The sequence below is a fragment of the Panthera uncia genome (genome assembly GCF_023721935.1).
Source record: "Panthera uncia isolate 11264 chromosome B2 unlocalized genomic scaffold, Puncia_PCG_1.0 HiC_scaffold_24, whole genome shotgun sequence".
Taxonomy (NCBI): domain Eukaryota; kingdom Metazoa; phylum Chordata; class Mammalia; order Carnivora; family Felidae; genus Panthera; species Panthera uncia.
In genome coordinates, this window is record NW_026057580.1 from 68,085,071 (window position 1) to 68,109,169 (window position 24,099).

A 24,099-nucleotide genomic window follows, 5' to 3' on the forward strand; every position below is an offset into this window, starting at 1 on the left:
TAATGTAGATCTTAAAATCATCTGTCAAATATTTTTAATTAATAGTTAAGTTTATTGCCACATGAAGTATAACTATGAATAATATTTGTCTGATAATAAATAAAATCACTGAGGTGGGAGGAAAGATCTTAAAAAATTCCAAATCAATTTCTTTTAAGCACATGAGGGGCCTAGGGAAGGAAATTCCATGCTAGTAATTCTTTGAACAGTTAGGAAAGCCCTGTGATGATGGTAAGGGTAATATATATGTACATAATATTTATATAAGTTATGGGGAGTAATAAAACACCAATGAACCTCCTCATACAGTTTAAAAACCAGAACATTATCAATATGATTTTTGCTTAGCACACTTACTGGCTTGCATTCCTACCCAGAAACCTAAATCTTCTCATGGAAATTCACCCTGTTTGCCATCATCACATTAATTTCCTTAATATATTTCTTTAATTATGTCACTCTCATGCTTGAGAAAATTTTCTCTTGTTAACAAAGTCTCAATTTTCTCAGAATTAAAGGACTTAGGTCAATTTTTCTCCTGTTTTAATAGGATTTTTTTTTTCTTGAAAGAACGGAAAATTATGGTTATTCAGCTTTGGATATTTGGCAGACATCTTATAAAAAGTGAATGGAGTGAGCTGGTCATTTCAACTGACAGTATTTGTTGCCAATTCTAAAATTCAAGCAAAAACTCAAATTTTAGAAAACATGTATCTATTGCCATAAGCTTTACAACTTCCTGATTTTTAAAACTTTTCTTGATGACGGGGGCGCCTGGGTGGCTCAGCTGGTTAAGCACCTGACTTTGGCCAGGTCATGATCTCATGGTTCATGGGTTCAGGCCCCGCATCAGGCTCTGTGCTGACAGCTCAGAGCCTGGAGCCTGCTTCAGATTCTGTGTCTCCCTCTCTCTCTGCCTCTCACCTGCTCATGCTCTGTCTCTCTCTCTCAAAAAATGAATAAACATCAAAAAAAATTTTTCTTAAACTTTTCTTGATGAACTTGGTGGTGAAATTAACAAAAGTGATAATCTGGTATTGTATAATGAAAAGTGTTGACATTTGGAAGATCTGCACAACTCAGTGAACTAATATTTTCCTAATAATTACTGCATAGTACACCTCCAAATCATGCATGCATTCCAAGTTCAAGGTAGACTGATGGATTTTATTTATTTATTTATTTTAAATGGTTATTTATTTTTGAGAGAGAGAAGGGGAGAGAGAGAACAAGCGGGGGACGGGCAGAGAGGGGAACAGAGGATCTGAAGCAGGCTCTGTGCTGACAGCAGAGAGCCCCATGCAGGGCTCAAACTCAGGAAGCCTGAGATCATGACCTAAGCCGAACTCAGATGCTTAACTGACTGAGCCACTCAGGTGCCCTTAGACCAACGGATTTTAATGTAACAGAGTTAGAAAAGGTCCTTGATATGGTTTCAGATTCTATAATGTAAATAACCTTTAAGAAACTTACCCTTGGTGAGTTTTGATGTAGGATCAATTATTCTAAAGGCTATTAAAATATACTTTCCTTTTCTAACTACATATCTGTGAAACTGGATTTTCCTCATACATTTCAACAGAAACAATGAATTGCAACAGATTAAGCAGAAGGAGACAGGAGAATCCAGCCAGCTAGGTCTTCTCTTAAGTCAGACATTAAAGAGATTTGCAAAAATATAAAACAATACCACTCTTCTCACTAAGTTTTTTGTTTTGAAGATTACAATTATTTTTTAAATAAAATATGCTATTAATGCAAACGTGATGTTTTGTTATGATTTTTAAACAAATATTTTAAACATTTCTTAGTTTTAATTTCTAATATGATAAATATTGATGTATATAACCCAAGTAAGCAAAAGCTCTTTTGGGGCCTCAACAAATCTTATAAGTATGAAGGAGTCTTAAAACTAAAAAGTTTGAGAACTGCTATGCAATGTCTAGAATAGTATGACTTAAGAAACAGTTATTAAGCATCTGTTGATAGATGAATGAATGTGTCTAATAAGCCAACCTCAAAATCCTCACTTGAGAACATGCTTATTACATACTCTTTTTTTCAATTTTACAAAAGCAGACCAAAAACTATCATGGCAATCTAAAATCTCATGAAATCCTTAGGCATTTCTCCTAAGATTTTGCAAACAGTATGTATTGGATGCTACCCAGAGAAGCAGTCCTAAGTAGTTTGACTTCAAAAGGCAGAAAGGGAGATTTATTATCTTTAGTTTTGGATATATGAGCTATAATTATGATTCCCTCCCGTCTTGATACAATCTTTAATTTCCAACTTGGCTTATTCGTTTGCTTTTGCTGTTGTCTTTAAAAGACTGAAATATGGTCGTACTCTAAGGCATCCATTCTTTTTATTATTTTTTTATTCTCAAGTTAGTTAACATACAGTGTAGTCTTGGTTTCAGGAGTAGAACCCAGTGATTTATCCCTTACATATAACACCCAGTGCTCATCCTAACATGTGCCCTCCTTAATGCCCATTACCCATTTACCCCATTCCCATCAACCCTCAGTTTGTTCTCTGTATTTAAGACTCTCTTATGGTTTGCTAAGGCATCCATTCTATTCAAGGTTCCTTAAATGAACCCAACACACTCCTGCAAAAATTTAGCCACTGCATGCATTGGCACTGTCTCGGGAACTGGGCCAGACCTTTCTCCACTTGCTTCCTCCTGCTGTTCTTGCTTTTTGTTCCCCTGGCTTCCCCCTTCCCTAGTTTGGTTTGGATTCTATTGCTAAATTATCCTCCACTTGATTAACAACCTTATTGGAACTTGTCAAGGTATTGAGATGTGATGGCTGGCATTAAGCCATCACATTTTGAGGGTGAGTACTGTGGTGAAGGGGACTGCATGGTCTAGCCCTAGGTGGAATTCAACTCTTGTCCAGATCATCTCTCCTGATCACATATTGCCAGAGAACATCAGTCTCCAGAGTTCATGCCTTCCTCTTCTAAACAACAGGGGGATTACACAATACTTTTGTCCCTCTCATTCCCTCTGCTGGCAATGCTGCCCAACATCTGTGTATTACAAATGAATGATGGAAGCTTGACACTCCGTGTGCTGTGCTCATCAGCACCCTGTGTATTACTACAGTCGCTGCCAGTGCTTGAACAGCTTATCAGGCATTCCAAGTGCAACTGTTTGTAGGTATCCTAAACCTCAGGTGTACATGTATATTGGAATGAGTTTAAAACTTGGTCTCTTTTGGGGCACCTCGGTGGCTCAATCAGTTAAGCATCCAACTTCGGCTCAGGTCATAATCTCATGGTTCACAAGTTCAAGCCCCGTGTCGGGCTCTGTACTGACAGCTCAGAGTCTGCAGCCTGCTTCAGATTCTGTCTCTCTCTCTCTGCCCCTTCCCTGTTCACGGTCTTTCTCTCTCGAAAATAAAATAAAAAAACTTGCTCTCTTTCCTAGTGGAAGCAGCAGAAAAATGGGTTGTTTCCATGGGGTTTGGTTCTCACCTGATAGGCCAGTATTTGGGCTGCCTGAATTTTCTGAGTGATGAGTTCTAGGGCTTTACCCATTGAGACGTATCCAGTATCATAATATCCAGACCCTAGGAATGTATCTATGGAAGAGATGTGGGAGAGTGGAAGGGCTTAGTTCTCTAGACCCAATTCTGGAAAGACATCATGAGGATACTTCCTGATAGATGGACCAGAGCTGCCAACCCCACTGCCAACCTCTCTAACCCCAGAGACATGTGTGGAGATGGAAGCATAGATGAGGACTTCCCCTCCGTGTCCCATATCTCCTTGACACCGTTACCAAGCCCTTACCCTCAATGCTGAAGATGGAGGAATGAAAGACCTCACACCACTCCTTGCTGCAAGGCTCTGATGTACTATCATGGGCAGAATAGACACTCTGCAGTCTAGTGCTCAGCCTGCATCACCCCCACCAAGGAAAAGCTGAAATACTGTCCATATGGCTGCCCAGGGGAAACTGACTGGCCCATGCCATCACTTTGTCCTCACTTCCTGGTTCAGTAGAATGAATTCCCACTTCTGCAAAACTGAAGATGGCATGCTACTGCTTTCAGACTGAAGTGACGCAAGATTCAGAGACATCAGGTAACTTATGTCCATCCAGCCCTAATATATACCTGATATCATGCCAGCCTGATATGAGCGGATACACTTGTGACCAATGACTTCGAAGACAATCTACTATGTGATACACCTGGGGCAGGGAATGCCCAGATTAGGGCTGTCTATCACTTACTGGAGAAAACGAGTTTTCTGGAGTCCAGAAACACGGAGCAGAAAGGGACTTCTTAGGATGCCCAGGCATTGGCTCTACCTTTTTCTCTTGGGTGAGGATGTAGTTCAAGGAAACTGATTTTGGCCCAAGGCCAACACAGCATGACAGGTTGTGAATGAAAGGATTATAATTATAGATTGTGTAAGTTCCTTCTAAATAGCTATAAAAGTTCCAAGTATAAAAGGCTCTGGTATAGAAAAAAAAATAAGATTCAATCTGGCAATACTCTACTGGGCAGTGTTCCCAGCAGTGCACATCTATCTGTCTTTAGGGATTTTAGAGTCATCAATTACCCAGCCTCACCTAGACCCTGGCCAGAGTTAATATCCCTGTTTTGAAAGCTCTTCACTTCCAATTTTGTTTCAATTTTTGTTTCTACCAGGCTGTTGGGTAGGACTAGACATCAGAAAGAATTCTTGCTGAGCAGAGACTTTTAAACTGCATTTAGTAGAGTGCAAGGTTGCACAGAAATTCCTCTGGGGACGTTACACAATAGGTGAGGGGAGTCCGGGCAGAAGAGACTCTAGGTCCTGCCCCCACTACAGCCTTTACATGAGCCCAGTTGTGCATGCCTAGATCACAGGCATGCAATTACATGCTGAGAGTGTGGCCCTCAGATTCAAGAAATCACTTATACTGCCAGCTCCCAGGACACACACCAGTGCACAGCATGTCTAGGGGAAAGAGGAATACATTAAATGCTACGAGGGGATGCAGTCAGCAAAATCCAGAATGTAGGAAACTCTTATTAAACACATATAACTAGCTTTTTCAAAAAAGAAAACACAAGGTGATAGAGGTAGAGGGCATTTATACATTAAAAGGGATTTGAGACATACCAATCAATTGCAATGCAAACACATATAACTAGCTTTTTCAAAAAAGAAAACACAAGGTGATAGAGGTAGAGGGCATTTATACATTAAAAGGGATTTGAGACATACCAATCAATTGCAATGCGTGAAACTTGGTTGGATCCTGCTTCCAAAAACAAAACACAACAAAACAAAAATAAAAAAAAAACAAAACTCAAAAATCAGCTAGAAAAAAAAATACACAAGGCAAATAATGAAATCACAGAGTGATTAGTAGGTAATTTACTATTAATTTTTTAGGTATGGTAATGTGAAACTAGGTTTAAAATAGTCCTTAACTTTCTGAGATATATACTAAAGCATTTAAAGATGAACTGATATGATATGAATTAGTTTCAAAATAAAGTAGGTTTGGGACAAATGTGGGTAGGAGTTTACATAAAACAAGATTAGATGAGAGTTATCATTGAAGCTGAGTGATGGATACATGGGGGGAATTTTATATAATCTCTTTACTTTTGTTCGACATTTTCCATAAGAGGTTAAAAAGGTTATAACCATCATAAATGGCATAGCTGAGTAGGTTTATTTTTTCATTTTTTTCTTTCTCTTTTTGCCAATATTTATAAATTTATACCATCTTTGTGTTGACCATGTAAAATACTCTAAATTTTTCAAGAAGGTGTGATGAAGTGTAAACAAAAAAGATATTTTCCTACCTATCTGTATGCATGTGTCAGTTTCAATCATTATGCTATTTAAGGTCACTTATTGACCTGTGTTAGAATTCTGTCATTGTCCTTTTTACCTTTTTACTCATTTAACCTCCCACATTCTGGGTGTTTTTCCCAAGTTCATCCTCTTTATCACTGAACAACAGAAAGACTGATAGAGTGTAAGTATATATACAATATATATACTAGATATATATATATATCTATGAATGGATGGATAGATATTGTTCATTCCATACATCATCTATATGTAGAGAAATCTTTCTACCTATAGATACGAATGATACATAGTTTGCAGTGACAAGTTGCTTTTGCTACTTCCATTATTGATTTGCTTCTGTAATCATGGTTTTTACTTTACTGCATTTTATTTTTATCCCTCTATTTTAATAGTCACCATGTCTTCTCTATAACGCAGCTTTCTAAGTTTTTCCTCTTTCATTCAATACATCTATTTCAGGTAGCTGATTTTCTTCCCAGCAAATCTTTATTCTTCTTCCTTCTTTTGCAAATGTCACAGGATTTGTTCTTTTCTGTTTAGTCATTCTGAGCTTCGGTAGTCTTTGTCTTGAGAAATTAGGCCCCAAACCCCTGCAATGTAGAGAGACTTCTTGGGTCCAGAGTGAGAGGGTAGACTGGATAAACAGACTGAAGCCTGCCAATATCTGGAGCCAGAGGCTAAGCTGTTGCCATTCTAGTTCCCACTCCTGCCTTGTAAGTATGGGTTAATGCAGAGAAGCCTAGCCATAGACAGGACTTAGTAATAAAACTGAATGAATGGGAAAGCAGTCAGCAGAGGCTGTCACCACCGTGAGAAGTACCACAGCAGAGTGTCGATGCTTTTGCTGGATAACACGATGCTCGCAGAAGATTGAACAATTTAAACTTATCTATTTATTTACGTTACAAGGGTAGAATCTGAAGAATATTGAATAATTGAATTGAATCTGAATAATGAAGTAAACAAGCAAAGAAAAGTATCTAAACCGCTTAACTGAACTCAGGCTCTGGGATTCCTGCAAGAGGGCAAAGGAAAGAGCAACTCCAGAACTTATGCGTGCCTCAGATAAAGCATGAATTTTAAGGCTGCTTTGATAGCCACCAATTTATAAAAATAAACATACCAAAGTGAGAAACTTCCAGGGAGTTGAGCTTCTCCAACATTAGCTTCATGACAAGTTCATCTGGAATGCTTTGACCACTGAGCAGCATTGATTGCAACTAAGAACATGCACAGATACCACACATTAGAATATAATATATTTGTGATACAGAGCTTTTTTAAACAAAAATTCTAATAACTTTGAAACTTAGATTTACCATAACTCCTGATTCAGTTTCACTGGCAATCTGTTCTTCCAAAATTGGTAAAGCTAAAATATGAATTCAAAATGTTAGCACAAACTGATATTAGAATTGCCAAATTAAGAAACACATTTGTGTTTATTTTTAAGTTTATTTATTTTGAGAGAGAACATGTACATGAGTGGGGGAGAAGAAGAGAGAGAGAGAGAGAGAGAGAGAGAGAGAGAGAGAGAATCCCAAGGAGGCTCCCTGCTGTCCACGCCAGCCTCCAACTCACGAACTCTGAGATCATGACCCCAACTGAAACCAAGAGTTGGACACTTAACCAACTGAGCCATCCAGGCACCCCATATTTGTGTCTTTTATAACTGGTAACAAAGATTAATTTTGTTAATTAAAGATTAGTTAAATATTTGTATATCACTTTAAGAGTTTACAAAACACATTTACATACATTATGTCATTTAAGCCTATCCAAAGCATGAGGCAGCAGAAAGTATTCCACAGAGAACTTGTCTCTGCCCCCGGATAGCTAAAGGATCTTGAGGAAGCTAACTTCTTAAATACTTTGGGCTTTGCATGCTTATGCCCTGTATCATATGCAAGAGAATATGAGGATGAAATAACATTGTGTATATGACAGTGATTTGGAATTATAAAGTGTTACTCAAAAGAATACACTAGTATTATTAGTCCAGTTCCTTTTTTTATGTCAAACCCTTTATTTTATGTTTTCTTTTTTTCTTTTTAAGTTTTTGTTTAAACTCTGTTTAGTTACCATTCAGTGCAATACTGGTTTCAGTAGAATTCAGTGATTCATCATTTACCTACAACACCCAGTGCTCATCGTAATAGTCCAGATAATTTTATAACCACAGAGTTATATCTAGAACCCATTAATTTTGCACTCTGATTATATGAAAGGAAAGAATGCCATCAAGAAATGTAAATAGATAAGCACTGATTAGAAAAAGGGGGCCTGAGGTTAGAATTCCAATGATTTGTTTCCTTTTTAAGAGGAAATATTCCATCCCTTGTGGAAGACATCTTGGGACAGAAATGACAGGGGCATGACCTAGGGAAGGACTCAGAAATTATGTTCCCAGCTGCTAGTAATCAATGGATTGTGCTGTGCCAGATTGCAATTTCATTAACAGCACATGGAATCCTCATTTCATACCATTCTTGCCAAAAATGATTATAGGAACTTTAAAGATTCCTTGTCAGTTTCATAGGCGAATATGAATCAGTATTATTTTAATTAGCATTTCTTTGAATAAAAATGGAGTTAAACTCTTTTTTCATATATTTGTCTATTTTTATTTCTACTTAAAAAAAAGTTTATTTTGAGAGAGAGAGAGCATGAGTATGGGGAGAGGCAGAGAAAGAGGGAGAGAGAGAAAATCCTAAGCAGGCTCCATGCTGTCAGCATGAAGCCCAAAGAAGGGCTTTATCCCACGAATTGTGAGATCATGACCTGAGCTGAAATCAAGAGTTGGACGCTTAACCAGCATGCCATCCAGGTGCCCCTATTTCTACTTTTATGAATTGCTATTCATTCTTCTGCTTATTTTTCTTTTTTTTAAACTGTTTTTCAATTTTTTTTAAACGTTTTATTTATTTTTGAGACAGGGAGAGACAGAGCATGAACAGGGGAGGGTCAGAGAGAGGGAGACACAGAATCCGAAACAGGCTCCAGGCTCTGAGCTGTCAGCACAGAGCCTGACGCGGGACTCGAACGCACGGACCACGAGATCATGACCTGAGCCGAAGTCGGCCGCTTAACCGACTGAGCCACCCAGGTGCCCCCTTCTGCTTATTTTTCTATTAGGACATATACAGCTGTATTGATTAAAAGAATATTTTATATAAAGATGTCAGTCCTCATTTTATATACTGCAAAGAATGCAAAACAAAATAAAAAATAAAATTTATCATCAAAAATATTAAGTCTTGAAACATGCTCCCAAGAGCAGCTGTGAGCGTTCCTTCTCTTCCCATCTTCCATAGGGAGACACTTAAGACACACATGTCCCCAGCAGGTCTAAATGAGAAAATTAGAGAATTGGAGGCAGAAGAATGGAGTCAAAGACATTTCATAAACCATCCTAAAGTCTATGAACAAAACTAGGACTAACAGAAAGGCAAAATATGTCTGATGCTATGAAGATTATGAAGATGATATTATGAAAATGATATTCACTGGGTTTATAGTGACGTGTGATAAAGCAATTATGGCAAAATGTTAATAACAGAATCTAGATAGTACAATTCTTTACATTTTTATGCATATTTGAAAGTTTTATAATAAAATATTGGGGGGGGAGGTAAAATTTACCTTCTACACGAATACATTTCCATGCTTGTGTTATCTGACGGGCTAAGGTTGTCTTCCCAACCCCCTAAAAAAGAAAGATGTTATTTAAAACCCAAAAGAACACTCATTTGCCAGAGAAACAGATATTCACATTTAAAAGATTATATTCATGGTTACAATACATGAATATTATCAAGTAAATTTTTTGTCGACAAAAAAAATGAACAGCAGACCTTAGATATTTATAGCATAATTTTTCTCTATAAGAGTCACATTTGCCACATTTTATGAAATGATTTAAATAACATTTTTAAATTAAGAAAATATCCCTGAAACCAGGAAGCTGTACCATTATGGCATTACAGGTACTGTCCTCTTTTGATTATCAAATTTTGTAATTTTGAATACATATCATGATTCTACTGAAACCCGTCACTTTATTTCCTTTCTAAAGTTTATAACTATGAATGTTTTGACAGACTTCCATTTAGTAACTTCCAAGAGCAAAAAATTCCTTCTTAATGGACATCTTTGAAAAGTGTCATCTTTTAAAGAGAAAAGATCACTTTAATGAAGTAACATTTGTACCTGACTGCTCTTACTGTTGACTCTTAAAACTCTATTATATGTTAAGAAACATAATGAAAATTACTGGAACTATTTCTTGGTACCTGTCCCAGGGTCTACATAAAATTAAATCAAGGATGGGATTCAGCCTTCAGTCTCTGCTATTCTGGGGGGCCTCTTTAATTAACCAGCTCAGTTTCTCTAATGGTAACTACCAACTAGCTCAATGGCTAAAAATACCTCTCATCTAGAGGTCCTTACTAGAAATGCCTAGAAAGGCAGGCTATCTTATGACAGCCAGTTCTGGTTTCTTTTTATTTTGTGGAAAGATAATATATAGGTCTGCTAATGCACTTTGAGTAAAGGTGAGGCACATTGCCTCTCAGTAGCTTCAGATATTAATGGGAGAGGCTCCCCGTTTGACTCCATAGTGTCTTGCCTTCAAATACTCAGAGAGTCTCACAACAAATTAAACAGAAAATTTTATATGTCAATTGTGTCTAAAATAACCTGGATCACAGACTACTAACAATTTTCATGGTGCAATGTTTTGATTAATTAATTTCTTCATAATATAAAAACAAAGATAAGTACAATGTCAGTTCCTTTCCAATTATAAGTGCAGAAGAGAAGAGAAAGCTATGAAATTACCACCAATATTATATTAGTTTTTAAGTCATACAACTAAAGTCTAACACTGAAAGAAGTCATCATACTATGTAGTTTTCATTCTTGTATGGTAACATAATATTATGATTTTTAAAATAAAAAAATATTAAATAATAAGTTACAAGAGATAACTTACTGGTTTCCCAAATATAACAAAGCAAACAGGTTTAGACAGCAAAAAGTTATATTCAGCTTCATCTTCATTAAATATATCTGCAAAAGGATACTCTTCTGTATTCTCTTCAGAATTCATAATATAAAATACTACAATAAGAAAAAAATGAGATTTTTAGTGACTAATTCAGTTGGAAAAGGCAGGCAGGTTAGGGAAAATGAGAATATCCTGAGAATTTACTTAGCCCCAAAGCCATTCCACACCACTAAACACAAGGATTTTTCCCATACTGACAAAAAAGTTAAACTCATCTATTAAAACAGTAATAAGCTTAGTTTGAGACAAAAACCAAAATCTAGTTATACATTATACAAGACAGCTAAAACAAAATGTTTCAGAGAGATTAAATTAAGGGAAAAATACATACATGCAAACATACACATATTTGTGTGTATTCAATTAAAGATCAAATTACATATGCTATACACATATATGTTATGCAGTTACACACACACACACGTGTGTGTGTGTGTGTGTGTACATGTGTAGGGACTACTAATGGGTCTAACAGAAATCCAAATCCAATATGTAGAACTGAAAAAAAAAGAACATATATATAACAATATTTATAAGATGTAGCTAAAGTATTTAGAAGCATTAAATACATTAGAGCCAAAGAAAGTCTGAAAAGTACATGAAATAAGCTCACCACTTTTAAGATGTTAGGGGGAAAAAACCCAGGAAAAATAGAAAAATATATTTTAGAAGTTAATAAAATAGAAAACAAACATATAGAGAGAGGGTCACCAAAGCTAAACAGCGGTATTTTGAAAAAACGTAAAAATAGAAAACTTCTGTCAAAATTGTTCAAGTAAAGAAAACAGATGGCACAATTAAACAATATTAGACATTAGGTTTTTAGAAGTATGGTTTCTTATATCTTAAAACAGATTTGTCTATTTTTGTTGTTATTTCTAACTTTCGTTAATCAGAGTATGTTCTCTGATTTCAATTTTTCAACTTTTTGAAATTTGTTGAGGCTTGCCTCGTGGCCTAGTGCATGGTAGTTGTTTTTTTTTTTAATGTTTATTTATTTTTGAGAGACAGAGAGAACATGAGCAGGAGAGGGGCAGAGAAAGAGGGAGATACAGAATCCAAAGCAGGCTCCAGGCTCTGAGCTGTCAGCACAGAGCCCGATGCGGGGCTTGAACCCATGAACCGTGAGATCATGACCTGAACCAAAGTCGGACGCTTAACCGACTAAGCCACCCAGGCACCCCAAGTGCATGGTAGCTTTTTAAAAAGTTCCCTGATTCCTTGAGAAGGATATGTGATTTATGTCTGATGCAGTGTACTTTAAATGGACTACAGAATAACAATGCTGCAGATATAATATAGATAATGCGAGGATACCACAAACAAGGTTATCCCAAATAAACTGATATTATTTCTAAGAATTGATAAATTCCTAGAAAAATCAACTTCTCAAGAAAAAAAAGAAGAAACCTAAGTGGATAACCATAAGGAAACAGAGTCAGTAACTAAAAATCTTCCCACAAAAAGTATAATTGGAGGAAAGTGGGTGGCAGGACCAGAAGGTGGGGCTTAGTGTGTTTCTCTTAGGGAGGCCTCTGCCCTGCCAGGGTCTTTACAGAGGCCCTGGGCCCCAATTTCATAGTTTATTTTGACCAAAGACTTTATGAGGAGGTGGAGAGCCACCTCTGTTCTGTCAGTTTTTGCTCAGGAAGGGGATGGGGTAGCCAAAGTCTCCTTGGCTTCTTTCATTTGAAAATAAATTGTGTCTTTGGGGAAAAAATAAAAGAAACCAGATGGTTTTTTGAAGAACTCCGGACGTACAAGCTTCCAGATACTCTTTCGGACAAAAGATAAAGTGGAGTCTTGTTACATCAGTTTACGTATCTCATATAACCTTTACCTAAACCAGAGAGAGTGTGAGAAAGCAAAATTATGTACCAATTTCATTCATGAACAAGATTTTAAAAATCCTAATCAAAACATTAGCTAACTGAATCCAGCAATATATGAACAAGGTAATAACATCATGACCAAGTTGGGCTTTCCCCAGGAACTCAAGGTTGTTGAGAAATTAATTTATCATATTAAAACAAAAGAGAAAAACTCCACGATCATCTTAATAGATGTAGAAAAAGTGTAACACAATTCAACACCCTTTAATGATTAATAAAAATCTCTTAGCAACTAGGAAAAGAGGGGAATTTCTTTAATCTGATAAAAGGTATTAACAAAAGACAAACATATTTAATGATTACATATTAAAAATGTTCTTTTCAGGGGTGCCTGGGTTGGTTAAGAATCTGACTCTTGGTTTCAGCTCAGGTCATGATCATAATCTCGTGGTTTCGTGGGTTCGAGCCCCACGTTGGGCTCTGTGCTTGATTGATAGTGTGGAGCCTGTTTGGGATTCTCTCTCTTTGCCCCTCTCCCACCTGCACTGTCTCTGTCTCTCTCAAAATACAAATTAGAAAACTTTAAAAAAATGTTCTTTTCAGGTAATAACAAGACAAAAGAAAGAAAACTGTAATTATTCCCAGTTGATATGATTGTCTACATGAGAAACAAACATATCACAGATAAATTTTGAGAATTAGCCTGATAACCCAATTTGCTGGATTCAAAATTATACAAAATTCAGTTGCATTTCCCTTTTTTTAATATTTATTTTTTAATTTTTGAGAGAGCGTGAGTAGGGGAGGGGCAAAGAGAGAGATGGACAGAGTATTAAAAGTGGGCTCTGCACCGACAGCAGTGAGCCCAAAGCGGGGCTTGAACTCATGAACCGCTAGATCATGACCTGAGCCAAAGCTGGATGCTCAACCAACTGAGCCATCCAGGTGCCCCCAGTTGCATTTCTATACACCATTATACACCACGACTTGCTAGAAAATGTAACTGAAGATAAAAAAGACTTATTTTTGCAGCAAAATAATAAAGTAACCAGGATTAAATATTATAAAACGTATACAAACTCTTTACGGAAAAATGACAAAATCTTATGAAATGACTTTAATGAGCAGAGTTCAAAAATGGAACCAGTGGTCTGAAATGCTGTTCATGAAACAATAAAAAGTGGATTATGGGGGCTATATGCTTCCAGGTAAAGGGATATGATTATATTTCTCTGTGGAATTTAAGACTATTCAAATGGACTTAATATACCAATATTATTTTATAGTGTCATTATGAAAAAAAAGACATAATAAGAATTATTACCAGTATACTAAAAAGATTGAGAAGAAAACCTCATGACAAAAGAACTAAAATTTCAAGCTTTTTTTAGTACCAAAAAAACAAGTAATGCTACTATAAAATCTAATTATAGAGGAGAAAATGCATCTAAACCTTTTATAGAGGTGGTGCATTTATTAAAGAGTCTCTTTTAAGTACACTAAAACCAGGGCCCTAAGGCCTGGGGTGGGGACATTTAGGTGGATATCTGAGTACTTCGAACCCTAAGATTTATGTGTGTGAGGCAGGAAGCTAGGCATGAGTGAGTGATAGGAGGATGGTCCTTAGACGTCCTGATGGAGATGCCCAATGGAGAACCGCCTGGGGACCACCCCATTCCACCCATCTAAGGTCACAACATCCCAGCAGAGGAAGAATTGAGTTTGTTGTGCTTGTTGCACTTGTGCAGACAGCACCCTGTTGTCCTTATTTGGTGTATGCCTCTAGAATAGAAATAATGTTGTTGTTTTCTACCTAGTGCAGGCATTTTGAATACATCTTGGGAAAGGGTATGTTCAGTTGGCTAATTATTATATAATCCAGGCCTGTTACCCAAATGTTGCTACCTTAGGACCCACTCAAAAAAAAAAAAAACTGATATAAGCCTACACCCTGGGGTTTCTGGGGCCTTTGTCTCTCTTGACTGGCCCGCTCCTCCCTTGGAGTGTACTTGAGTAAAACTTTGCTCTGCTTTACTTTCCCTTTGCTGTCCTGTAATTCTTTTTTTTTTTTTTTTTTTGGGACAGAGAGAGACAGAGCATGAACGGGGGAGGGGCAGAGAGAGAGGGAGACACAGAATCGGAAACAGGCTCCAGGCTCCGAGCCATCAGCCCAGAGCCTGACGCGGGGCTCGAACTCACGGACCGCGAGATCGTGACTTGGCTGAAGTCGGACGCTTAACCGACTGCGCCACCCAGGCGCCCCCCTGTAATTCTTTATTGTGGCGGCAAAAAGAACTCAGGCTTCTTCCCTTTTCCATCTAACACTCAGTAGCACCTGGAATGCCTTGCACTGACAGAAGTAGCTCCTTCCTCATCTCTGGAAGGATAGCAGCCTCTCCTTGCATCACCTGAGGCAGACACTTCAGAAAACAATGCTTGCCCTCCACAAGATCTGCTTCAACTTCCTCATAGCTTTTAGACCAGTAACTGGGGTCAAGCATCAGCCCAGCCTGGCTGTGGAGGCACTGGTACAGGAAGAAAGGTATTGTGCACCTAAAGAATTGGAGGGCCTGGCTATGACGTACCAACAGGAATCAGGAGAACATACCTACAAAAGGATCTTGAGGGTGCTGAGTGGGGGAATGGAGACTAGATGAGAGTTTATTGATACGTGGGCTCTCTCCCATGACTCAAGGTGTTAACATCCTGACTAGGACACCTGGGGTGGGTCCTGATACACTGCTGGTAAGGTTCCTTGAAGCTTGGAAAAGAACAACAGCCTGTAGTAAATGTGGTGGAAATGCTGGCACTGCCTTGGTAGAATATAGAGTAGTGTGTCAAAGGCTCGAGGAGGTGACATGTTAAATGGATTTCACATATGAGGCTAGAGAACTCATAAGCCAACTCTGCTTGTTGGGATGGCCAGAGGACACTCCCCTCATTAAGGCTATAAGGAATGAACTAGTAAGGGGGCACTAGTATCCTTAATAAGCTCAGTGGTGGCTGTTCTTTGTAGGCCAGGACTGAAGGTAGGGGAAAGGCTGCTACGATACTGGGGTTCCATGTTTCAGTGGGGATGACAGGGTCTTGAAGAGCGGAGGCCAGATGGCAGCACTTAACCATCAGAAACAAAGTAGGTGTAATTACTACAATGGGCAGGAAGTCCAGAATGGCAACAAGCAAGATCCACAGAAATCTATGGCAATGGTTAATAAACCATGGAATTTCTAGGGGGTGAAATGGATGAGCAGTGAACGAAAATGTTCATTAACTTACTTTTCTAAAAATGACAAAGGGCAAGTGAATCAAAGGCTAATGTCAGCAACCACAGTGGAAAATCATGATCCTTGCCTAGTTCTTAGCTCCAGAGCCCATTTATTCAAGGGGAGGCAAGGAGTCCTCAAGAATAGACCCTACAACACCGTAACAATTATTTACAATAGGGATTCCCCAATTCTTCCTTCTCCAAGGGAACCTACAACCATTAACTGGGGAAATACACACTGTGGAAATGGGATTATCCTCCTCTTTCAGAGCCTACAGGACATAGGGTCTGAGCTGACACCAACACCAGCAGATACAAAATGCCATCATGGCCTCCTGCTGGTGTGAAAGCAAATGGAGAACCAGTAATAAATGGAGTCTTGGCTCAAGTCTGTCTTACAGTGCAGGATCTGCAGGATCACCTCGTGGTTCTTTTCCTGGTCCCTGACTATGTGATGGGGATTGCAGCTGGCAAAATCTTCCCAGTCGTTCCCTGCCTGTGGAGTAAGCACCACTGTGGTAGAAAAGCCAAGTGGAAGCTCATGAAATAAATAGTAAGTCATTCCAAATGCAATGGAAAGGTGTTACCCAAAACTATCTAAAAGATAGCCCTGCTTAATTCTCCAGTGTGATTTGTTATAAAAACCAGATAGATCATGACAGATGATGGGGGACTACTGAAAACTTAACCAAGTGATAGCCCCACTCGTAATTGTGCAGATGCGATCTTTACTAGTCAGACACAGCTTCTTGTCCTTGGTATGCAGCTACTCATCTGGCAAATGTGTTGTGTTTTTTTAAAATCCCCCTCAGAAAAGATTAGAAACAGTTTGTATTCACTTAGAACAGTCAGCAAGGAACATTCAGGCTTGCCCCAGGACTCTCCTGCTCTTTTAACAGCTATAGTACAAAGGGGTCTTTTTGATCCCTTGTTGATATATTATCAATATTGATAATATCAGAGCCTGTGAGCAGGAAGTGGCAAGTGTTCTGGATGGCTTCATAAGACACATGAGCAGCAGAAAGTGGAAGATAAATCTACAAACATTTAAAGCCCTGTTACTTTGGTGAGTTTTTAAAAGACCAGTGGTCTGGGACATTCCGAGATGTTCTCTCCAAGGTGGAGGACAAGTTTACTATACCTTATACCTTCTACCTCTAAAAAAAAAAAAAAAAAGAGGTGCAGTATTTTATGTCTCTTTAGTTTTTGGAGACAGCCTGTAGCATACTTAGGAATACTGTTCTGATTCATATAATGGGTGACTTGGAAAGCTGTCAGTTTTGAGCGAACCTCAGAGCAACAGAGAGCTCTGCAGCAGTTTTAGTCTATGGTACCAGAGGCCTGCTTCTTGGGCCATATACCTGGCCAGATCCCATGATGCTAGAGGGAGACACCTACAGTAGGTGAGAATACTTTTGGAGTCTTAGGAAAGCCACAACAGAAACCTCTCGGTGTAGATCATTGTTGTCTGCAGCAGAGAACCACTCCCCATTCAAAACGCCGCTCCTGGCAATGCTCTGGGCTCTGGGAGAGAATGAATGCCTGGCCATGGGACATCAAGTGACTATGCAACTGGAAGTGCCCATCATGAACTGGGTACATTAGATCTAGTCCTCAAGTTGGGCAGGCACAGGGGCAATCCACTGAATGACAAAAATGGAACGCTGGGATCAGGTCCAAGCATGTCTGGAGGGTACAAATGAGTTTTATAAATAAGCAGCCCAGACACCATGTCATCTATCTTTTGCTTATCAATGTCTCTTTTTCAGCTCAGACATCATAAGGAATTCCCTAGGAACTTATAAAAAGTCATGGATGAATCATGATATATTGGTGCAAACTGTAAATGGAATGCTTCCAGACTTTAATGCCACTCAGAGGCAGCCCTGAAAGATGATGATGAAGGGAAATCCTCCTTGTGGGCAGAGTTTTAGGCAGTGTACCTAGGTCCTCAGTTTGGAGGACAGTATTGAATGGCTTGGTCAAAGGCCTGGGAGGAGCAAGATTGAAAGATAAGAGAAAAAGAGTTCTGGGGAAGAGGCATGCGAATGGACCTATGAGAGGGGCATAGCAAACACACTCTATGGCAAGCCCTACCAAGTCACACCCTGTGTGATCCCATTCCCTAAGAGAAGATGGATTCTGTGACTTGCTTCTAAATCTAGCAAAGGTATTAGACATACCATTCCTGTGATTACATCGTACTATGTAAGATCCTATTTTAGCACACTGGAGAGACTTCCTGGTTGGCTCTGAATTAAGTTGCCATGATGTGAAAGGACTGCTGGCAAAGAACAGTGGGTGGCCTCCAGTCCTGGAGAGAGCCCCTGGACAACAGCCAGGAAGAAAAGAAACAACCACAAAGAGATGAATTTTGCCAACAATTTAAACGAGCTCAGAAGCAGATTCTTCTTTAGTCGAGTCTCCAGATGAAAATGCCGTGCAGCCAACATCTTGACCACAGCTCTGTGAGACCCTCAGTGGAGAAACCAGCTAAGCTACGCCTGAACTCCTGAACATGGAAACTATGAGATAATATATGTTATGTGTTTTATACTGCTAAATTTGTGGTAATTTTGTTATACCACATAGTAAAAAAATACAAGTGGACACAAAATATGTGGATTTTTGAGTCTCACAAAGCAGGCTGATTTTCCAGTAAACACTAGCCAGTCTTTATCCCTGGTCACCTCAATGCTTCCAAAATGGGCTCATAAATGGAGGAGGCATGGTGGTAGGGATGGAGGTGATGGAGGCCATTGCATAGGTTCAATGACGCATCTCCCTCTCAACAGGCTGATTTAGTTAATTCTATCACTAAGCATCTCACCTGTTACAGAGACTGAGGCTAAGCCCTCAAAATGGTATATCCATTCAGTGACAAACTGATTACATGGAATTCCTTCACCTTGGAGAATACAGCAGGTGACATGTGTCCTTGTATGGGTGTGCTTTTCCTACCCACAATGCCTTGGCTAGCACTACTATCTAAGGGTTTGGAGTGTGTCTCATTTATCATGAGATCCCATATAATATTGCCTTGGATCAAAAGACCCTCTTTTTAGTAAAGGAGGTATGATAGGAAGGATCCACTGCTTCTACCACATACCTCTTCATCCAGAAGCTACCGGTCTGACAGAATGTTGGAATGGCCTCTTAAAGGTACAATGAAAATGCCAGTTTGAGATTGTGTGGGATTGAGACACTACCATCCCTCTCAGTGATTGACATGAGGAATTTGTACCATCCTTCCTCATGACTTCAGGCTCTGCTGGACTGGAGGTCCTGGCTTTGATTGAGGGGAGAGAGATGCTTCTATCAGGAGACCCCTTTAGGTGGGTTTCACTAAACCTAAAACCGCTGCCTGGTCCTCTGTGGCTCCACATGCCCATAAGGAGTTACTGCACTGGCAGGTGAGGACAGGGTTGCTTTTACTGCTTGGAGCAGGAGATGTATGTCTTGAACTCAGGGGATTCTCTGAGACTCCTCTTGTAATTGTAGCAAGCCGGATCTGACAAAGACATGGTAAGAAGAGGCTTACAGCCCTCAGGGATGAAGACTGGTTACCCTACTGGGAAAACAACTGAGCTCAGCAGAAGTGCTGGCCAAGGGTAAGAGAAATCTAGAATGGGTGGTAGAGGAGGCAAGTGATGAATTATCAATTTCAGACCTCGGATTAATTGCAGTAGTGGATTCTATAGCTTGTCCCACTAATCATCTTTTGGTGAGTCCTTTTCTTTCAGAAATTGAGACCAACCACCATTGAGAAGAATCACTGAGGGGATGGTGTGAACTTAATGTGGGCGGGGGGGGGGAGTGGAAATGACTAGTGCAAATGAGTATATCTCATTGGAACGTAGCAGATGCTATTAGTGCCCATAACCACTTGACATGTAACTTTTCCATGAATGGTCAGTCTGACTTCTAACTTCTAGCACGTGTGGCTCTTTGCCTAAGGAATGTTTCCAGCTGCCATACCTAGTCTGCCTGAGCACAGGCAGATCACAAGTTCCAGGAAATTAATGTTCCGCCATAGCAGGCCTCAGCCAATAACTGATGGGAGGCAGTGAATAAATGCCCCAGCTCCTTTGCCCTTAAGAGGGAATTACTCTGAGACAAATATCTCAGTATTCCGCAGTGAATTCAGCCCACAGAGAAATTTGCTTGATAATATTCCTTTTATCAGCTTCCTTCTGTTCCCTGATGTTTCCTGGGATTACTTCCTATATGAACCACTTGCCCTCGAATTTTTGTCTCAGGATGTGCTTCCAGGTGAACCAACCTAAGACAAGGTTCAAATGAAGAGCAATATTACAGTATAATATAAATAATTGAAAACTAAATATTGGAAACCAGAATTCTACACATATTTTAAGAGTTGTTATCCTAAATAAAAACATAGTGCAGATATTTAACTCATATTCAGAAGAATTGGTTTCCACTATGAAAAAAACACAACTAAATATTCTTCCCAGTTGGAAGATCCAAGTCAATGTAAAATGCCAGAACTGACATGGCCATCTTTCTAGTTCTTAATAAAATAGGACCAAACTATGAAAGAAAATTAAAATACTAAATAATTAAACATTTATTTTTTTTTAATTTGGTAATTTCTCAATTTTAAATTTACAACATGATCTCTAACATCTCATTGTTATGTAATATAATCTCTAATATCACATTATGTTATAGGTTTATACTATAATTCAATAGAATTTTTACAAGTTCCCTCACCTTTTAAGCCGTTGAGAAACTCTCCAGGTGGGTTGTGCGGTTTACAGGGGGCCCATCTCCTGGGAAACCTACCACTTCTACTTAGGCGATGTCTTATACTCTCATAGTAGGTGCTCAGTAAATATTTGTGGAATGACATCAGTGGTTGGAAGGGAAAATTGTTTTAAAAAGTAATTTACTGAGAAATCCCTAAGTTTAGTTTTGTAGGAAAAGGAACTGGCCTGGGGTCCCCGCAGGAGGTAAGGTTCCATTCAATAGACACAAAACGCGACGGGGAGGGGGACTACGACCCCTACTTACCTGGGCACAGAGGAGTCCCCAGGAGCCCAAAGGACCCCACCTGCCGGACCGCAGCCGCCTCTGGTATTGCTGTGTCGGTGCAGCGGTTGCCTAGGGAACCCCTGGCGGGGCTTCGCGCAGTGCCTCTTGGGGGACCGGGTCTTGTAGGTGGGGCTGTAATTTATTGATTTTTTAAAATAATTTTACTTATTCACTTTTCACTTAACTTTGTATTTTTAATACATTCCTTTTGACAAATATAAAATGAATGATGATTAGAGAGGGCATGTACATTGCCCACTTGGGTTCACACATATCAAATGGAAGAGGCCTTATTTTAACCCAGAACTGCCGGTCTCAAAGTCGGTGCCACACCACACTGCACTAAACATTGCACGACAGTCCGTTTGTAGAATTTACAAAATCTCCAACTTTCGGTGATTTTTTTAAAAAGGTGATTTAAAAAAAATTCCTTGAACAACACAGCTTTCAGACAGCATGGATTTTGTTGACTCTCCTAAGAGTTAATACAGATAAAGAGACGCAAGGGGAAAAACACCGGCACACAGCGAAGGGCTAGCAGATATATTTCCAGGAAAATAAAGGCAGAGGTAGGCAGAAAAAAAGAGACCAACTTCGAATGGATCTATCTACAACTCAGAGAACCGATTCAAAAGAAGCAATCCAGTCGCAAACCCTACTCCTTTTCCAAAGAGGACTAGATGAAGCGCGAGCCCAGACTAACCTGTCCACTTTTTCTCCGCCCACTTTTTCTCCCGCCCGCACCAAACATGGCGCCCTTCGCTTCCTCCCTAAACAACGCGCAGGTTCTACGCGACCTCTCTATGGTATATCCTCCAGCTCCGCCCCCGACGTGCCTGGGGCGGGACTTGCCCGGAGGTGGGGATCCGGGATCCGGAAACACCTGAGCTATTCCCGGTCTTGTTTGTTTAGTGCACAAGGGGCGTTTTTTCCGTCTGGATCTGATGTCCAGGGTGTGAGGTGTCTTCTCTCCCGGGCTCCTGGAGCAGTCTGGAGGTTGCCGCACTCTGGGCCGCGGCCTGGTGCCCTGTCGTGAGGGCCCCCATTTCTTCCGACCATGCCCGCGGCCGCTGCCCCCATCATAAGCTCCGTCCAGAAGCTGGTTCTGTACGAGACCAGAGCTGTGAGTTCCCTGCGCAGCGGGGCGCGGCGGGGCGCGGCGGGGCGCGCGAGAGAGGACGGCGACAGCATCTTCCTCCCTAAGTCCCTAATCCCAGCCTTGGGCATGTGTCTGAGGGGGCTTCGTCTTGTTATCGCACCCAGGGCACTGCTGCTTTTGCCTTTACATGTTTCCATTTAAAAGCCACAGTTGAAATACACTGGAAACAGGTGCTTGTGGGTGTATCTCAGAAACTGTTCATAAAGTTCTGAACGAGTATGGATTCTTTCCAACTTTCAGAGTCTGTTAGTTCTGTAGTTCGCTACTTACAGTACAGGCAAGGGTATGAAAAAATATTTTTGACCTTTGAATGAGTAATTTGTGTGTTTTCCGATTCCATGGCATACCAATTACTATACTGTTAATTACGTACGCTTTTATTGCTAAAATATTTGGTTCTCTTTATTTGAAAGGAAAGGAAAACTTGTTTTGCTTAAAGACTGGTTTGTTTGGGTAACATTATTTTGCTTTTTCACTTGACTTTTTTGCACTTTTTGTTTCATTACTTCAAATGGCCGTGTAAATAGTTACTATAGGATAAGATCAGTTTTTGTGGTTAGATTACTGGGTCCCTAAGATTTACAGAATAGTGTTTATAGGAGCACATTGTCATTTGTGTGGTTGGAAAATAAAGTACAACTTTTTGAATTGGGGTAACAGTAATGTTAGCGTCTGTGTTTAAAATTACACTTGTAGTAATAAGATTGCTTTATGCTGGAAGCCTGCCTGTATGCTGTAGAGTGTTTCATAGGGCACATTCAATGGAACCTGGGTTGTCTTCCATTGATAAAGTAGGTACTTAACAGTTTCTCGATTATAACCTGGTTCTAATATCAGGTCTGCCTCAGGTCACAATTAATGGAGAAGTATTGTTGAACCTAAGTTAATTTTGTTGTCAACTTCATTTGATTAGATCCACGCCAGAAGAGGAAATTATCAAATATCTGTAGCTATCTTGAGTTGTTCTCTGAGGAGAGTCATACAGAAGTATCATTTTGACATTGAAACAAAACCTTCTGCTTTCTGTACAATGTGCTGGTAAATGTCCCTGGTTAGAAACATAAATACTACACTCAAAACACAGAAACTTCAGCCCATTAATCAGCTGAGCATTCATTAGGACTGTCTGAGATGTTAGTATTCTTTTCAAAGCATAACTCAGGGCTCTTCTGCTCACAAACCTTCAGTAGCTCCCATTCTGAGGAGAGTAAACACTTTATCCTTTAGTTTGGCATTGAAAACTATATGTGATTTGTCATCAGCCTGTATGATTTTATGTCTAATTTAATATCAATTCAACAAATATTTATTGAGGATTAACGCTGTGCCTTTATGTGCCTTATTCTGCGGTAAATCTGTATTGCTTTCAGTTCCTTATACCTACCTAGTGTCTTTTCTGCAGCTCTTTCCTAGTAAAGTCCCACCCCTTCTTGTCCTGTCATAACCTGTTGGTCCTCACAGCACACATGGTGGTACAGTGCCTTGTAAACAGTAGGCTTCCATTAGATACACTTGAGAGTGTCTAATGTAAAGCGATACGTATTCCAGAACTTGGTTGTGACCCCACTCAGTCATCTAAGCAATGCAAACTAACTCCAGCCAGCTTAGAGATAAAAAGCGAGTTTATCAGAAGGATGCTGGAGGAGCCACTGCTTGGAATCACTGGAAAAGGCTAACTCTTCAGCTTCTGGAAAGGCAGGAATAGGAGAGCAGTATTAGAGAACCCACTCAGGGTGTTGCTGAGGACATACCATAGGCATTAGGAGAAGGAACATGATTGACTCAGCTTTGATTGGGAATCTGCCCCTTGGTGGGCAAATCATCGTGGCCAGGATGGGGTCTGGCAGTAATGACTTTTGTTTTCAGGAATGGTTGGGCCGAG

General features: G+C 39.6%; 2 protein-coding genes across 7 annotated transcripts in view; one reads left to right on the forward strand and one right to left on the reverse strand.

The window, feature by feature from the left end:
* AK9 (adenylate kinase 9) overlaps positions 1-21,714 on the reverse strand; it is a 132,396-nt gene extending 110,682 nt beyond the window's left edge. For both annotated transcript variants that reach the window (XM_049654152.1, XM_049654151.1), the window contains exons 1-5: positions 21,038-21,714; positions 10,832-10,959; positions 9,481-9,544; positions 7,158-7,210; positions 6,962-7,058 (exon numbers count right to left, since the gene is read on the reverse strand). In XM_049654152.1, coding sequence (XP_049510109.1) covers positions 6,962-7,058; positions 7,158-7,210; positions 9,481-9,544; positions 10,832-10,948 — 331 coding nt within the window. In that variant the 5' untranslated portion in view covers positions 10,949-10,959; positions 21,038-21,714. The remainder of the gene's footprint in view (positions 1-6,961; positions 7,059-7,157; positions 7,211-9,480; positions 9,545-10,831; positions 10,960-21,037) is intronic.
* Positions 21,715-21,874: 160 nt separating this feature from the next.
* Positions 21,875-24,099, forward strand: part of FIG4 (FIG4 phosphoinositide 5-phosphatase) — a 131,951-nt gene continuing 129,726 nt past the window's right edge. For 2 of the 5 annotated variants that reach the window (XM_049654156.1, XM_049654153.1), the window contains exon 1: positions 21,881-22,181. In XM_049654156.1, the coding sequence (XP_049510113.1) occupies positions 22,116-22,181 (66 nt within the window). In that variant the 5' untranslated portion in view covers positions 21,881-22,115. Of the gene's footprint in view, positions 22,182-24,099 lie in introns of all 5 variants that reach the window. The other 3 variants (XM_049654158.1, XM_049654154.1, XM_049654157.1) reach the window with 2 other exon arrangements.